Genomic DNA, 18,948 nt, shown 5'->3' with positions numbered 1-18,948 from the left:
TCCTCTGATGCTGCTTGGCCTGCTGTGTTCATCCAGTTCTTTACCTTTTTCTCTTTCTTTTATTTTTTATTTGTATGTACTGCTTATAAGGCAATTTTCAAAGCAGAATACTAGTGAGCATAATAAAACTAGGAATTTGTAACAATTTACATAAGTTATAGAGATAATAGTCCTGAACCTCCACAGCTAATTCAACATACTACCTCAGTGCATGTGCCAGGAGCCTGTTTCCAAATCCACCTAAGGGCAGTGGCCAAGTGCCCTCACAGCCAGGTAGGTTGTGTCATTGGCTGCCAGGACAGTCAGGCAGGCCCTGGCAGGGTGGTTTGGGCTGGTAAGCACAGGTGAGTGTTATTGATAGGTGTCTATTGCCACGATAGGGAGGCTCTCTGTAGGCTCACCCCAGCCCAGGAGGCTGACAGTTTATCTCCCCACATGGCAAAGGACCAACCTGCCACCAGCTAAATGCCATCAGAAGTGGATGATACCCTTAACTGCTCACTCAAATGGCTCACGTGGGTAGGAGAGCTATCCTCCTACTTCCCTGACACTGGTAAAATGCCATTACGTTGGGAAAATGGTGGGGACTCCACCCACCCTGTATTATTTTGCTTTTGACCCCATCTCACCGTTTATATTCTGTTGAAACTATACCAGTTCCTTAATTCTTCCAACACTTTTCTAGCAGAAGAACCCTCTTTCCCTAGTTTTAAAATTGCAATGCTATTTCTTTGTTTCAGAAGTAAAATAATTTTATTTACTGCTTAGAGCTATTGGTGTCCGCTGGATTCACTTTTGTTCTTTAAACTGTTTTTAGTTTCAAGTACTCTGGAAAGATCACTCCCGTGGATTTTTTTGATCAATGTAAGATTTACATTGGTGATACATGTAGGAAAGGAAGTGACATTTTCACAATGTTTACTTTCCTCTGTACGTCAATTGCCCTCTACAAAGTTTGTGCATTTGAGTTTCAACCCTTCATCAGTATAAATGGTGTCAGAATTCTAGTTTTACAGCATGATAGAAACCTACAAAGATTTAACAAACTAGCCATCTGAATGAGTTCAGGGAGTTCATCCAGGACTGCCTATAGCGTCAGATCTTAGTGCAGGAATAGGATCAGCACAACCATACTACACTGAGGCAGAGGAAAAGTTAACTGATTTGCCCATTTAAAACAGCTTGCAGCTCTGAAATTCATTTTCAAAAACAGATTGAACTTCCAGCTAGATCAGTAAGTAAATTCCCCATTTACAGCAGAAGAGAGATATAAAAAGTCAGAAAGGTCCCATTTCAATCTCTGGCCTCTGCTAGTTCATCATTTCAGCCAGGATCAAATTGGTCTCAATGTCCTGCGAGAGGAGAGAGAAAAAAAATTAACAATAGCTACAGTTTCCAAAGTGACTTTTATATTGGAATATACAAATCTGGGGATGAGGAATCGTGTATGTTTGGAATGAAGCACTGGAGGGTATTCAGCAATTCTATTTTTTTCCCCCTGCGTACATGGACAATTGATTTTAAATGTGCACATCCACTTTTTTTTTTGCGTGGCCACGGATCCACTATCACTTAAAGGGAATAACTTATCCAGAGTCTTCAGGGTTGCCATGAGCCAGACAGCCCAGATGAAGCAGATGTTGCAACTACCTGGATACATCAAGGGTGGAATTTTCCACTTGTGGGGAGGTGATACTGGAGAGATACTCATCCCTGTCTTGCCAGGTTTTGGCAAGGACGTCCACTGGGGACTTTCTGAACCTGATAAGGACCTCAATTGCAACCTTTCCGATTGACTGCTGCCTTGGGCAGTAAAGTGACTGGGTAACCACATTGACCTGTTTGCTAGGGTTGGGGGGGGTGGGGTTTTAACTGCCCCATACAGGGGCAGTCAGATGCCCAGCTCAGGAGTCAATGGGTGGCCTTTGAAAGCCCCACCCCCTACTCAGGTCTGTAACACACAAAGCAACTCTCTACAATTCCTGACCTGCAAGAAGCAAATGAAAATAATGAACCTTCTTGCTGTTGAAGCCTACCGCTCCAGGATCCAACAAATGGTCTTTAGGACCCAGAAGCTGCCAACCAGTCCTTGGAGATCTGGGATAATATTATGGAAGCCTGTGATAAATGGAGATACTCATTGAATCATATAGTGCAGAAGAGATGCTTCAGCCCATCGAGTCTGCACCTACACGTGAGAAACACCTGACCTTTAACCTAATCGCATTTACCAGCACTTGGCCCATAGCCTTCAATCTGATAATACTTCTTCAACCTTATTAGTCAGTACACAGGTGTTTTACTGGTGCAGTCAATAGTGGGAAAGAAAAGTCACAGTGATGTGGTCGTGGGGTGAAAAGCTGTTCAGTTGTGTGTAACAGCACTTCTGGATATAGAAAGACAAAAGAAACCTTGTAGCCAGCTCTTAACAAGCTGACTGGCATGTCATTATTTGAGCGTCATCAACATCGAACATGAACCCTCACACACAAGAAAGGAACATTGAAGCCAGAAATTTGAATTTTCACACCAGTGCAATCAAGGAACAAAAATTCTAACTCTTTCAAATCAACAGTCCCAGCGAGCTGGACATTTGTTCTGGGGGCAGTGGCCATTGTGGTTGCTTTCAATCTCTTTCCAGGACTGACTCCTGCTAATGCATCGAGTGTCAGATGCGAAGTGCAGGCCTCAGTGATCAAGGACGTCGGTGCCACTATGGAAGAAAAATGAAAAACAGTTCTCTGAGCCCTCACTCTCTCGACAGACTTCTCATGCCCCATCCAGACCACCGTGTGCTCCTACACCCGTGGCCCTGTTGTTTATGTACCCTCCACCTCAATCTATACCTCTGTATTATTTTCTCCAGCTGTTTATAGTACCTGTGCCAATGCATGCCAGTCCATGTCTTCACCCACCACTCTTTACTTTTGGGAACTGAATGTCCAAGGATACAGGTTCTATCAAAAGGACAGACAGATGGCAGAAGGGGCAGGGTTACCTTTTTGGTAAGAAATGAAATTAAATCAATAACAAGGAGTGGTGTAGAGTCAGAAGGTGTAGAATCTGTGTGGGTAGAGTTGAGGAACCACAAAGGAAAAAAAGACCCTGATTGGAGTTGTGTACAGGTTTCCTAGCAGTAGTCTGGATGTGAGGAAGAAATTAAGTCAGGAGATGGTGCCTTTCTTACATGCCTTTTCTGTTAAACTAACCACGGAGAATTTCAGTATGCAGGTGGACTGGGAAACATCAGGTTGTCAGTAGATCTTAAGAAAAGGAAATTTGTGGAATGCCTCCAAGATTTAGGTTTTTTTTAAACAGCAGCTTGTGGTAGAGCCCACTACAGAACAGGCAATTCTAGACTTGGTGATGTGTAAAGAGGAAGACTTGATTAGGGAGCTTGAAGTTATGGAACCCCTGGGGGACAGTGACCATAATATAATATAATAGATTTCACCCTGTAGTTTGAGAGGGAGAAGCTGGAATTAGGTGTAACAATATTACAATTGAGTAAAAGGTTACTAAGACGTGAGGGAGGAGCTGATCAGCGTTGACTGGAAGGGGAGCCTGGCAGGGAAGATGGTGGAGCAGCAATGGCAGGAGTTTCTGGGAGTAATTCAGAGTCACAGCAGAAATCCATCCCAAGGAAGAAGAAACATACTAAGGGGAAAACAAGGCAACCCTGGCTAACAACAGAACAAGGGGACAGCATGAAAGCCAAAGAAAAAGCATACTATGTGGTGAAGATTAGTGAGAATCCAGAGGATTGGGAAGCCTTTAAAAACCAGCAGAGGTTAACTAAAAAGCAATTGGGGCGGAGAAGGTGAAATACGAGGGTAAACTAGTTAGTAATATAAAAGGAGATTGCAAAAGTTTTTTTTAAATATCTAAAAGGTAAAACAGAGTGAAGAGTGGATATTGGACTTCAGAAAAATGTGGCTGTAGAAGTAGTAATGGGGAACAAAGAAATGGCATAGGAACTGAATAGGTATTTTACCTCAGTCTTCACAGTGTAAGTTAACAGCAGCATACCAGAACTTCAAGAAAATCAGGGGGCAGAGGTGAGTCTAGTGGCCATCACTAAGGAGAAGGTGCCAGGGAAGCTGAAACCCTGGATGCACCGCAGTCCAGGTTCTGAGGAAGATAGCTGAGGAGGTTGTGGTGGCATTGCTGGTGATCTTTCAGGAAACACTTGAGTCAGGGAGGGACCTGGCTGACTGAAAAATGGCTTATGTAATACCCCTGTTTAAAAAGTGCAGGAGGCAGAAGACAGGAACCTATAGGCCGGTTAGACTGACCTATGTTGTTGGTAAGATTTTAAAAGTCCAATACTAGGGATGAGATTTTGGAGTACTTGGAAGTGCATGATGAAGTAGGGCTGAGTCAGCACAGCATCATCAAGGGGAAATCATGCCTGACAAATCTGTTAAAATTCTTTGAGGAGCTAATCAGTAAGTTAGACAAAGGAAAGCCAGTGGACATAATCTATTTGGATTTCCAGAAGGCCTTTGACAAGGTCTCACACAGGAAGCTGCTGAACAAGACAAGAGCCCATCCTTTTAAAGGCAAGGTACTGGCATGGATAGAGGCACAAAAACAAAGTTGCTGGAAAAGCTCAGCAGGTCTGGCAGCATCTGTGAAGGGAAAAAACAGAGTTAACGTTTCGGATCTGGTGACCCATATCAGCTATGATTGAATAGCGGAGAAGACTCGTTGGGTTGAATAGCCTAATTCTGCTCCTATGTATTATGGTCCATAACCTCATACTAACTCACCCAGTATCCATCATGGGCACATCAATGACCTATATTTTTAAATGTTTATCGATGAAGTCAGGATTAAAAAGAACACTTTCATTGACCTATTCACTGCATTTAACTTTTCAACTATTCAATTCCTTACAAATACAAGCAATTGTATTCATAATCTCACTAGTTCTAGCCATTTAGCAATATCTGTGAAGAGATAGTCACCACACTGTGATAATGAAAGGTTGTCAAATCAATCATGCAGCACAAATCCTACAATAATAACCCTCAGATTTATGTCACCAGAAACTGAAATAGCAAACACAGATTTACTTTTACTCGACAGACAGTTTTTTGTAAAATCTAAAGTCCAGGACATTTAAGTGCCTTCCCAGTTCCCTTGACGACTTGACAGTTCCATTGAGTTTATCCATATTTTACAACATCTCTGAAAGGTTGACTCAGGATCTATCCAAATGGTACCCAGCTCTCCAACTGAATGCCCTACTTCCTGTAAAGAATTGCAGCAGCTTTAGACCTTACCCTATAAAGTCGAAACCACATCTATCTTGGTTTGGATATCCTATCAGCAAAAACTGGATCTCACTAAAGGCAGATGCACTTTAACAGGTGCGGTTACCTTCATGAGCAATAGATGTGCAAACTACAAATTGCTGCTGTTCCCAAATTTCTGTTCCACCTGCATCCCTTGCAAAAATGTTGTTGCTAGGTTTGGGGCCAGAACATCTGGAAGCAGGACTACGGCACTATTTTCTTTCAGGCTGGAGATCCTCTCTGTCTTCAAGAATATTCAGGCCATACAGTCACAGATTCAATATGCCTGTTACGATTTCTGGATCATGAGCCAGATATTACCTTCAATTCAGCATCACAGGTCAGTATAACAAGAAATATGACAGAGAGATGGCATTCAGGACGTAAGGGACCCACGGAAAAGAGAAAGAAATGATGCAATGCAGGCAGCTATATAGAAGGTCTCAATGTTAGTGATGAATAAATTCATAAGCTTTTCACACTTGGCTGGAAATTGTATTATCCTTCCAGGATTCTACAGGCATTTCCGCACATTATTTAATTATTTATTCCTTTTAGAAGTGGAGTCAGAAATAAAAAGGTAAGTCCTGCAAAACAAATACAGTCATGGCATTTTAATTTCCTTAAAATACAAAATAAATTGTTCACATTTTAACTTTGAATTAAATGTGAACACTAATAGCAATTTTATAACTGAGCAAATTGGATTGTACAGTCTGAAACAGCCTCATTTGTTTCAAGATGAATTCTTTGTTCCTGAAAAAGAAAACAAGCTTCGGCCATATATTCCTCAAGAAAGGTCCTTAAATTTAAAAGGCTGTCAGCCAATTTTTCAAAAAAGCTTTGAACAACTGCATCCAAGTATGGCACTGCTGCTGTTGGCAGCTACTTCAGTCAACAGACACAACACAGCAACCAGGCTCCAGGCTTAAGAGATATATGAAATTGACTTACTTTGTTGTGTGGCATCTGGAGTTCTACTTTCAACTTTTATCACTCGTGCAGTTGCTGGTTTTTGCTCCATCGCTGGTATGTCATCATCCTGAAGAAATTTGCAACAAGTCATATGATATCTAAGTAACTTTTCCCAAGGCTTTTTTTTTAACCATGTACTGACGACACCTTAGTCAGAAATGAGGTCTAAATCATTTTCTGTATAATACTACTAGATAATTTACAGAAATATTTTTGAAATAGCACAGCTTGTATGAATTCATTCAGACTGTTAAACATAACGTTGGCATGGATTTTAATTGATATTTTAAAAATAACACGAAACCTGAAGACAGCAGGCAAATGTGAAGTGTCCTGCTGCCAACTAGCATACCATCCGCCCCACCTTCATCCCATCATGCGCCAGAGCCATTTTCCAAGAGGTAGGATGGTGTGGGTGAGGGCACAGGTCTACCCGACTGTAGCCACAATTAGCTAATCCTCCTTATTTAGGATCCAATATGTCCACTGTGTCATTGTGGATTGCTGAGTGGAATTAGAATGGAGGCCTCTTGGTATCGAGTGTAGCCACAGCAGTTATGGAAGTGTTCCTCTCCCTGCACCAATGCCCAGCCAACCCACAATGATGGGTACTGATTTTATTTTTTATTATAAACTTTAAAAAGTTAGAGAGAGGATTCCTCCACCTTGTTGTGGCCTGTTCCTCACTTACCATGCAAAGGCAGTTTGCTGTTCTTTCAAGTGGGAGAGCCTCCAAATGATCCCTATCTTTGAGGGCTCACCCACCTTCCATACAATCAGACTGACAAGCTGCCCTCTGGCCACTGAATAGCCAATCCAGGGAAAGTCACAGTTGAATGACTTCCCCACAATGGGGAGGCTTCAAACCCCTACTTTAGCCAGGTAACAGGCTTGTGGGGAAATCTGACAATGGTTTTATAATATGAAAATAATTATGCAAAATTATTACATACAACTTATAAATTTGGACCAGTTGTAGGTCATTCAGCCTTGTTGGGCTTGCTCTACAAATTAAAAAGATCATGGTTAATCTGATCGTAAATGCAAATCTGTGATCCTGTTTACCTCTGATAATCCTCTAACTGCTTTCTTAACAAGAATCATTCCACCTTTAGAAAAGAGTTCCAAAGACTCATAACATTCTGAGGGAAAAGAAAGCCTAATCTCTGCTTAAAGTGGGCAACACCTGATTTATAACAACGGTCTCTAGTTCTGGATTTTTCTGAAGAAGGGTCCCGACCCAAAACATCAGCTTTCCTGCTCCTCCTATGCTGCCTGGCCTGCTGTTTTCCTCCAGCTCCACACTGTGTTACCTCTAGTTCTGGATCCTTGCACAAGAGGTAAAATTCTCTTCATGTTCACCCTGTCAAGATCGCTCAACACCTAATACGCTCCAATCAAATCACTTATTAGTCTTCTAAACTCCAGCAGATACAAGCCAACCCGTCCAAACCTTTGCTTGAGACAACCATCCCAATTCAAGTATTAGTCTAGTAAACCTTCTCTGAACTGCCTCCAACCCATTAGCATCCTCCCTTAAATAAGGTGACCAATACTGCGCACGGTACTTTAGCTGCAATCTCATTATTGTCCTGTATAATTAAAGCATAACCTTCTTACTTTTGTACTCCATTCCCGTTGTAATAAATTATAATGTTATATTAGTTTTCTTAATTACTTGCAGTATTTGTATACTAACCTTGTGTGATTCATGCACATGGATACCCTTGCATATCAGGACTTTACAATCTTTACTCCATTTAAATAATAAACTTCTTTTTAATTCTTCCTGCCAATTTCACACTATACTCCATTTTCCAAACTCTTAATCACTTACCTAACCTATCTATATATTTTGTAGCTTCATGATTTCTTCACAACTTACATTCCTACCTGTCTTTGTGTCATCAGTGAGTTGGCAACGATACCTTCTGTACTTTCATCTAAGTCATTTATATAAATTGTAAACAGTTGACATCCCAGCACCAATCCCTGTGGCACATCACTCGTTACAGCTTGGTATCATGAAAAAAAATCACACTTATGCCTACTCTCTACATTGTGTTAGCTAACACAATCTCTTATTCATTCCAATACATTACCTCCTACACCATGAGCTTTTATTTTCCATAATAATGTTTAATTTGGCACCTTATCATATGCTTCTGGAAATCTAAACACAGTACATCCACCAGTTCCCCTTTATCCACAGCACATGTTGCCTCCTCAAAGAACTCCAAGAGATTTGTCAAATATGGTTTCTCTTTCACAAAACTGTGACTCCACCTGATCACGTTAAACTTGTCAATTGTTTTGCTATAACAACTTTAGTAAGAGCTTCTAACATTTTCCTTACGAGATAATTTTTTCATTTTAAGAGTGTAGCTTATCTGGGTAAGTCAGAGTAATATTAATGGCACTAGAGTGTGATATTCTGTTAAGTAGCATTCGAGTTCCTTGACTGAGAATGAGTTAGGTAGCTGGTCTAAAGATAAAGTGTTTTTGTTGTCAAGGAGTTCAACAAGATTTCGTGTTTTTGGAAATCTGTAAGATATATGATTTTAATTTGCATATATGTGCACAATAAAAGAAAACAGAGTCATCACATCTTTTTTTTTTACCACAGGCTAGTGAAGTCAAATTCCTTTCATAAATTTGAGTGCAGTAACAGTGGAGAATCAATTATCTAAATGTCAGTCATCTGCACTGTTCAATTGCTCAAGCTGAATAATGCCCTTTAATATTATTTCTGAAAAATTAATTTATAAATTTGTATACTGTACAAAATGGAATGCAATGAAAGGCATGTGCAATTGTGCTTGGCTATCCAAGTATGTTCATTACTAAAACACCATAAAGTTCCAGTCAGATTAGGTGATTGAGGTCCTCCTACTATTGCAGTGAGTACAAGAGGAGAAGATGCAGGGATTCACACTGACAGAATCACCACATAACACAAAAAATGCTGTAATAAAATGCACTTAACAACAGTGTTCTGTAATTACACAATAAAATAATTTTATGTGGAAGAAGAATTTTGCCATTTAGGGTGTAGCAGCTTTCATTGTACTCAAGTTCAGTTTTACATTAGTGAAACCAAAGTACTATTTGACATTTAATTGAATCAATACTGAAGTCTTTACAAGAAGATAGATCCTCTGGAGGTTTATCTAAAGTCAAATTAGAGTGTGAGAGATGAAAATGTATGAGAATTGTCGTAACTTTGTCTAATGTAAATTAAGTTTATTCAAAAATTTGAGGTTTTAATACTGATATTGTGTGTGCAATTACTGTTGCTTCTTTGGATTACATTTTTATTGCAGTATATTTGAAATAAAGTCAATAAATGCAATATACCTAGGCTTCTGACACAGGATTTGAACCCTAAACTGAAGATGCAGTGAGCTACTTAACTTGCTATCCAATCTCAAAATAACGAGCTGCAATGCTCCACTGTGAAATACGTATGTGTAGTTCCAGCTGAAGCCCTGGTACATTGGACATACACCACAATTTGCCCATATTCAAATTGAAAATCTAAGCTGAATACCCACAAGGATATTTGGTGATTCCATTGCACAGTAAGGGCATTCTAATGATGTTGAGGGTAGGTATGTTGGGAAGGAGAAAAATAACATCTACTTGAGTTACAAAACTAAAATATATATCTAGAACAAGTAATTAAAGACCTTGATATTCCTTTACTTTATAGAAATTTTAAATTAGAAATTTTAAAGGCTAAATTGTAAGCAAAGTGCATTTCCTTGTGAACATATTTTGTGTGGATTTTCACCTTCACTGCTCCAAAAGTGATATTATTGCACACAGATCACTTGTCCATTATATGAACTCGTGTGAATTTCATATGATTCCTTGTGCCAGATTAGTGCACAAGTGATGAAGGTGGAAATCTAGCCTATTAATCTTGCTGAGCATCAAAATCACACTGTATCTGTAGTGTGCCTCCTCAGACCATGTCAATAATAGCCACTCAGAGAAGACACACCCTCGGGCATTCCAGCTTCTTTCACAGCTTTGTAAAAATCTCCCCTTGCCCTAAGGATGAAACTGGTTCTTATCGCTGAATTGGCTCTCGCCTGGATTTTTCTTATCCCATCAATAATAGATTCAAGTTTTTTTTTACAGTATGCTCAGAATTGGATGTTTGAAGTCCAATAATTATTCTGGTGAACTATATTTCTTACACTGAATTAACTGAAGGAAATTATAAGTACATAAAATTATAAGAGGCATAGATAGGCTGGATAATCGGGTAGAAATGTTAAATAATAGAGGATATAGGTTCAAGATGAGACGAGAAAGGTTTAAAGGAGATATGTGAGGAAATTCATTTTTACCAACAGAGTGGCAGGTGCCTGGAACGTGCTACCAAGGGAAGTGGTAGAATCAAACATGTTAGCAACATTTAAGAGGCATTTCAACAGACACGTGAACAGGAAGGGAACAGAGGTATATAGACAATATACAGGCAGATGGGATTAATTTAGAATGGCACCATAGTCAGCACAGACATAGTGGGCAGAGGGCCTGTCCATATGCTGTACTGTTATGTTGTTCTATTCACATGACTGGATTTGAAATAGTGATGAGTCAAGAAGATCATTTGTTGACAAACAATTATCAAGTCACAAAATTTTACAAAGCTGCTTTCAAAGCTCATGCCTCCTTGCAGAATATAATCTCACTGGGTTTTTTTTTCCAGATTGACCTTTTATTTTCGGTGTAATTCATCTAAAATTAACCAAACCAGTATGACTTCAAAGAATTTCATGTGAATATATAGTCCGATGTAAATCGGAGTTTCCATGGTTCATTGTACTAGAATCCAGCTACAAATCTGATCATGTCCCCAAACTGAATCAATCACCATTCGAAGCTTCTGCTAAACTTTTGTGAGTTTTTGAGGAGACTCTTAAAATTGAGATTTTTTTTTCAGATGCAACAACATAAATAGACACGTTTAATTTTCTTTTTCTAGTTTACAAAGAAACTGACCATAGAATATAAATGTAACTAGTAAATGGTTCAGTAAAGTTTTTTTTATTAACTTTCAGTAAGACAGTGTTACTGTCTTACTGAAAGTTAATGGTGGTCTGGACACTGAGTGATAGACCAGTTTTCAGTTGTATTAACTGCACCAAATTGTCACTCTTAAATATTTTTAATGGATTTAAAAGTGCATGCCCTAAACATTGCCTGAATCTGCTGCTGCATGCAAAATTTCACGTTTCACAATTTGCAAATAACCTTGTACAGAAATGAGGTTAAAAGTTTTCTCAAAACCAACCCAAATGATTTTCACTTTGCATGCAGATCACTGACAGCACCCATAATAAAAAAGTCCAGACAATTATCTTTATTTTGCTGAGGCCATTTTAAGTTACACGAGTTATCATAAAATAACTACAAACAATTTTTTAGGCCCAATAGCTATCTCTACCCACAAAAGTTACCTGGATAATAATTTCATGTGCTAAAATCCCAGTCAGAAGATCCTCCTCTCCCTACACTTGAATTTCTTGGCCTCCTTTCTAAGCATTGCATTTCCAGCAGCATCAGGTTTAACCCTTATTTCTATCCTCATACAGCACTTACACAGGACAGACATACTTAGTTAATTCAAATTATCTGATAAATTGCTGCCAAATCCCTGTACTTTGTGAAGTGTCAAAGCTAAAGTTTGATCATTACACTAGCAATAAACACACTAGGATTTATGGCAGTCTGTTGGCAGTCAAACAATAACAGAGTGACTGAAATCTAGGAGCACTGTCATGTCTAATTAAGATAGGGTCATCCAAAAGATGAAGACATTTTGTATCATAAATTGTGAAACATGAAATATATCATAAAGCCCAAGTTCCAAGTTCAAAACACAAACCAAAACAGAAATTGCTAGAAAAACCCAGCAGGTCTGGCAGCATCTGCGAAGAGAAATCAGAGTTAACATTTTGGGTCCAGTGACCCTTCACAACAATTCCAAAGTTCCAACAGTTCCTAAGTTCCAAAGAGTTTCCATCCAGTCTATGTATAATTTATAATGTGTTTTGCAACACTTTAGTCCTCTGCACATGCAAGATTAGGGGAATTAGATAAATTTCTCTATGCTATCATTTTAGTGTAACAACCATAATTTGTATATTCAGGGGAGTTTTTTGTGTTTCTTTGCAGCAGATAATATTTTAAATCTTCAACCTGCAATGGTCTTTTGGACTGCTCCAAAATACTTCATAGACAGCCTCTTTTCTGCTCATTTGGGATTTATTTTGGTTGCAAGGTACATAGTCACAACAAAAATCACAGTTCCGCAAATAACTATACAAGCAGACTGGAGACCTCTCAGATGTTTACCTGTCCCTTATCTCTTGCTTTTGGGGTCTTCTGGAGCGCTTGACTGTTGGGAAGCGCCGCGATTGGACATGTTTCGAGATCTGCCAAGGTCATAGGTCCATAGCTGGCATCAAGCTCCCATCCATTTCCCTCTAAGAACATACAACTGCAAGTATTAAATCACTTGAAGTTTGATAAATGATACACTAAAAACATTGTGAACTGCAGCAGTAACCAAGAATGCAACTCTGCTAATTGGCTGCTACACTCACTGTCATTATTTTCCAGAAATTGTGATGTAAATTCATGGCTGAAAAACCAGCCAGCACAATGATCTAACTTATGGCATTTGTCATCAATGTCACCAATGCAATAAATTAGTTCAAACATTATTTGGTTACAGTACCTTGCTATTGAGATATTTAATCTTATATGGGTTAAAGGTTACTGTAAGACCAGAAATAAAATAAATCAAATTGAATTCATTGATTAACACCTGCTTCTTAATGAATTTGATCAAAAGAAACAAGCAACATTTCTGTTATTTGAAGAATAGGAAGCAAGATTAAATATTGCCAAACTGTTATAAGTTTACCTGAAACCAACACTACACCAGTAAAATTTGCCAAAGATAGTTTAGATAAAGACAGTGAGGGCCAAGGAAGAAGAATATAATTTAGGCTGAAATTTCCAGAAATGTTTTAACAAAAATATTAAAGTAGTCTTTGATTTTCTTTTGAGTAAATTCACTTCTTACAGATTTGCATCAGTTTTACATAATAGAAAACAGTAGTTTTGTAGGACAGCCAGTTTAATTTATACACATAATAGGTAACACGAACACCTCATAATGAATTGCTTTATGAAAAGAACAAGCAGAATGAGGAATCTAGAAACAGGGGCAGAAATTTAAAATATAATGAGTCTCTCATTTAAGACCGAGATGAGGAGCATTTCTTCTCTCAGAAGGTCGTCAATTTTTGGAAGCTCTTTCACAGAAAGCAGTGAAGACTAGGTCATTGAATATATTAAAAGCTGCATGAGACAAACTGTTAATTGATGATAGAGTCAATAATAGTGGGGTGGGGGGCAGGAATGTCGAGTTAAAGCCACAATCAGATCAGTCATGACTGAATGAATGGGAGAGCAGGCTCAATGGGTTGAATAGCCATTCTCCTGCTCCATTTTCTTACGTTCTCATGAACCTTGCAACAGGGATTGCAATGTGCTTTGAGATAACATAGCAATAAGGAGCAATTTCAATTTTATTCTACATCATAATTGTGTCAGATAATAGAACATGAGTCCAAATGTAAGAAGAAATAACGAAAAAGTCATGGTTTCTGCTCTCAATTTCATTGACATTAGCTCAAATGCTCCTCAGTGGAAAGCTGGTAAAGACACAACAGACTTGACAAGTGTTTCTTGTGAAGTCATATCTTCAGCACACACTTGTTGTCGATGGTCAAATATGAAGAATGCACAGGGGTGTGTGCAGTTTGCCATTGGTATCAAAGACAGAAAGGGTGAAAATTGAAGGACAAGCTCATGATATTCTTTCAAAGGGGAAAAACTGAAAGCACATGAAAAATATTTTCTCACTGGAAGCAGAGGTGAAAATGGATTACACAGCAATTTGGTGCCTCCATTAAGTCACTTATAAATTAGCACACTGCAACAGCTGCAGCAGGTCATCACCCACATCTCTTACCTGGAAAGTGCCATGGGATGTCAGACAATCTAAGGAATAGGGGAAAACGCTTCTAAAGTGTGAATGAAATGAGTGATTTTGACCATTAGTCTTATGGCTCAGAAAAAAATTCTTGTTCAGTTCACTGATACCTGCTGCATTAAACATAAGAACAAAAGAACTAGGAGCAGGAGTAGGCCGTCCGGCCCTTCGAGCCTGCTCCGCCATTCAATAAGATCATGGCTGATCTTTTCATGGACTCAGATCCACTTACCCACATTCTCACCGTATCCCTTAATTCCTTTAATTGTTCAAAAAAAATCTATCTTTAAAAACATTTACTGAAGTAGCATCACCTACTTCACTGGGCAAGGAATTCCATAGATTAACAACCCTCTGGGTGAAGAAGTTCCTTCTCAATTCAATCCTAAATCTGCTCCCTCTAATCTTGAGGCTATGCCCTCTTGTCCTAGCTTCACCTGCCAGTGGAAACATCCTCTCTACTTCTATCTTATCTATTCCCTTCATAATTTTATATGTTTCTATAAGATCCCCCCTCAATCTTCTGAATTCCAATGAATATAATCCCAATCTACTCAGTCTCTCCTCATAAGCCAACCCCCTCAACTCCGGAATCAACCTCGTGAACCTCCTTTGCACCCCCTCCAGTGCCAGTACATCCTTTCTCAAGTAAGGAGACCAAAACTGCACACAGTACTCCAGGTGTGGCCTCACCAGCACCTTGTACAGCTGCAACATAACCTCTCTGCTTTTAATCTCAATCCCTTTAGCAATGAAGGACAAAATTCCATTTGCCTTCCTAATTAATTGTTGTACCTGCAGACCTACCTTCAGTGATTCTTGCACAAGTACACCCAGGTCCCTCTGCATAGCAGCATGCTGCAACTTTTTAACCATTCAAGTAATAATCCTTTTTACTATTACTCCTACCAAAATATATGACTTCACATTTGTTTACATTGTACTCCATCTGCCAGACCTTTGCCCACTCATTCAATGTATCTATGTTCCTCTGCAAAGTTTCACAGTCCTCTGCATACTTTGCTCTGCCACTCATCTTAGTGTCCCCAACTCCAAATCATCTATATAAATTGTAAATAATTGCAGTCCCAACACCGATCCCTGAGGCACACCACTAGTCACTGACTGCCAGCTAGAATAGCACTCATTTATCCCCACTCTTTGCTTCCTGCTAGTCAACCAATCCTCTATCCATGCTAATACTTTACCCTTAACGCCATGCATCCTTATCTTATGCAGTAGCCTCTTGTGCGGCACCTTGTTGAAGGCCTTTTGGAAATCTAGGTACACCACATCCACTGGGTCCCCATTGTCCACCTTGCTCGTAATGTCTTCACAGAATTCCAAAAGATTTGTCAAGCATGACCTGCCCTTCATGAACCCATGCTGCGTCTGCCCAACGGGACAACTTCTATCAAGATGCCTTGCTATTTCTTCCTTGATAATAGACTCAAGCATCATCCCCACTACAGAGGTTAAGCTAACCGGTCTATAATTCCCCATCTTTTGTCTACTTCCCTTTTTAAACAGTGGCATCACATTTGCTGTTTTCCAATTTGCTGGGACTGCCCCAGAGTCCAGCGAATTTTGGAAAATTACCGCCAGTGCACCTGCTATTTCTCCCGCCATCCCTTTTAATACCCTGGGATGCATTCCATCAGGGCCAGGAGACTTATCAATCCTTAGCTCCATTAGCATGCCCAACACTACCTCTTCCGTAATAATGATTGTTTCCAGGTCCTCACCTACCTTCATCTCTTTGTCAATTACTGGCATGTTATTATTGTCCTCCACTGTGAAGACCGATACAAAATACCTGTTCAATGCCTTGGCCATTTCATCATATCCCATAACTAAGTTCCCCTTCTCATCCTCTAAAGGGCCAATGTTTACTTTAGCCACTCTTTTTCATTTTATATATTTATAGAAACTTTTGCTATCTGTCTTTATATTCTGTGCTAGTTTTTTCTCATGTTCTGTCTTACTTTTCTTTATAGCTCTTTTTGTGGCTTTCGGTTGACCTTTAAAGTTTTCCCAATCTTCTAGTTTCATGCTGTTTTTGGCCACTTTGTATGCCTTCTCTTTCAATTTGATAGCCTCCCTTATTTCTTTAGACACCCATGGCAGATTACCCCTTTTCTTACAGTCTTTCCTTTTCACTGGAATATACTTTTGCTGAGCACTTCGAAAAATTGCTTTGAAAGTCCTCCACTGCTTGTCAACTGTCCCACCATAAAATCTTTGTTTCCAGTCTACTTTAGCCAAGTCCTCCCTCATTCTATTGTAGTTCCCCTTGTTCAAGCACAGGACCCTGGTATTGGATTTTATCTTCACACTCTCCATCTGTATTCTAAATTCAACCGTACTGTGATCACTTCTTCCAAGAGGATCCCTAACTATGAGGTAATTAATTATTCCTGTCTCATTACATAGGACCAGATCTAGGATAGCTTGCTCCCTCGTCGGTTCCATTACATACTGTTCAAGAAAACTATCACGGATACGCTCAACGAACTCCTCCTCAAGGCTACCCTGACCGAGCTGGTTCGACCAATCTGCATGTAGATTAAAATCCCCCATGATAATTGCTGTACCATTTTTACAGGCATTAGTTATTTCTTTGTTTATTGCCCGCCCCAATGTGATGTTATTATTTGGTGGCCTATAGGCTACGCCTATCAGTGACTTTTTCCTCTGATAGGGGTAGTCTATAGGCCACCAAATAATAACATCACATTGGGGCAAACTAGATAGACAAACTAGATAGTTTTTCTTAACAGCTAGAACGTGTCAGGATAAATGTAATTATTATTCAATTACCTGTGTTCAAGGGGTAACTACAGTCTACTAATTACCTTTTTGAATATCAAACTGTCCTGGTGATGGTGAACGTCCTCTTCGTGTTAAGCTTGAGCCTCTATTCATTGATCGAGAACTTCTGTATTGTGACTGTCCAGTCATGATGCTTTCTGCTGCTCCAGTAAATCTGGGCATCTGGCCTTCACTGACTTGCCCTGCACTACTATCGTCATCAGAGTCCTATATGGCAAAACAAAAATGATGTACATGTATAATTCAGAGACACTACAGTAAGTAATGCAAAACTTAACAGCTTGAGTAACCAAGGGTATGTCTTGAATTTATTATGAATAGATGATATTTCACTCGATGTTTTATCTGAGAGAATTTTGCATCAATTAAGGTAGAACTTGATCAAACATTTCCCCACTAGTTAACATGGACACATCTCTCTGGGAGGAATAATTCTAGCAAAAAAAATACAAGTCAGATATCCTTTATCTGCCTATCTGAAATTCATAAAGATCTCAGAACTGATGGTCTTTTCAAAAGCAGACCGGAACAGACCCGCTGAGTTCAGGCCCTTTGGAAAAAATCTTTGCATGGCCCAAATTGACGTAAAAGAAAAGTTGTTTTTCCATAAGGCCCAAATGGACCTATCTGCTTTCATCAATAGATTTTCACTATGCATTTAGGGTATTATGTTTTCAATAAATTAAAACAAAATTATTCTTCTCCTCCAGTGCACACCATTCAGATTGGTACACTGTACATCACTTTTTTTAGCCACTCAGACCGCCATCATTTCTGATTTTCCACGCGAATGAAGTGCTTGCCTAAAGCAAACCAATGACCAAGTAAATCTGGGCAAATGGATGCCCTATTGTGTCAATAGGACTGATGACAGTTTAAAACCAGGTTGTGATTGACAGTTGAAGCAGGGAAGCTGAAGCAGCTTTTTAACCATAGGCAGAAACAGGTTTGAAGGTACAGACGCTCCCGACTGGTGTAAGTGTATCCTATCTGAAAAAGTTAGTCCTGAATTTTTCACATAAAGCATGCCAGACCTGTATCTACATTATATCATTGCGACAGACTTCTTCCTAAATTAGATATGTCTGTGACATTACCAAATCAATTTGTAAATATAGTACTTTTGGTCAACAGTCACATATTTTACAAGATTTGTTAGTTGGCATTAATTAAAAAAAGATCAAATTGTGTAATGAACTTGGATCTATCTCCACAACAACAGTGTACAGAACAAATTATGTTAATTCAAAAAATGTAACCATCTTCAAAAGGACATTGCTTATCTGCAAATCAATATAGTACACTTTCACCATCATGGTTTGGATGGTAACTTAGTGAAGTGGATTCCCCATCATTATAGAACAGACCTAATTTTCATCCTATTGAAAGTAATAGAATGAAAACTGGCAATGGGCAACCTGCTCTACCACTGTTGATGTGGTGAAAATGAAACTTTGTATAGCTTTCTAAAGTCCAGAATTAAAAGAAGAATGCTGTTACCTGCAGGAGCTTGCAGCTATTATAAAATTTTCTATTGAGAATTTTGAACATTACAGTCAACATTGCTTTATAAATATCATTTTTTGACATTTTGTATCTGTGCAAAGAAGGGAGCAATACTCATGTATGAGTATTAGGTTAACATCAACAATGCCATAAGCAATTTAGTTATTTGCTTTGATAGTTTAGTGGCAGGAATTACACACTTCAACTATAAGTGCACTGCTACGGTCCTGGCTGAGATCCTCCAATTTGGTT

General features: G+C 39.1%; 1 protein-coding gene across 5 annotated transcripts in view; it reads right to left on the bottom strand.

The window, feature by feature from the left end:
* Positions 1-18,948, bottom strand: part of kiaa0586 (KIAA0586 ortholog) — a 90,801-nt gene that overhangs the window by 49,783 nt on the left and 22,070 nt on the right. For all 5 annotated transcript variants that reach the window (XM_048600288.1, XM_048600289.1, XM_048600287.1 and 2 more), the window contains 3 exons: positions 17,214-17,397; positions 12,648-12,778; positions 6,255-6,342 (listed from right to left, as the gene is read on the bottom strand). In XM_048600288.1, the coding sequence (XP_048456245.1) occupies positions 6,255-6,342; positions 12,648-12,778; positions 17,214-17,397 (403 nt within the window). The remainder of the gene's footprint in view (positions 1-6,254; positions 6,343-12,647; positions 12,779-17,213; positions 17,398-18,948) is intronic.

Source organism: Rhincodon typus, chromosome 8 (genome assembly GCF_021869965.1).
Source record: "Rhincodon typus isolate 14 chromosome 8, sRhiTyp1.1, whole genome shotgun sequence".
In the NCBI taxonomy this organism is placed as follows: Eukaryota; Metazoa; Chordata; class Chondrichthyes; order Orectolobiformes; family Rhincodontidae; genus Rhincodon; species Rhincodon typus.
This window is presented reverse-complemented; position numbering and strand designations above follow the sequence as displayed.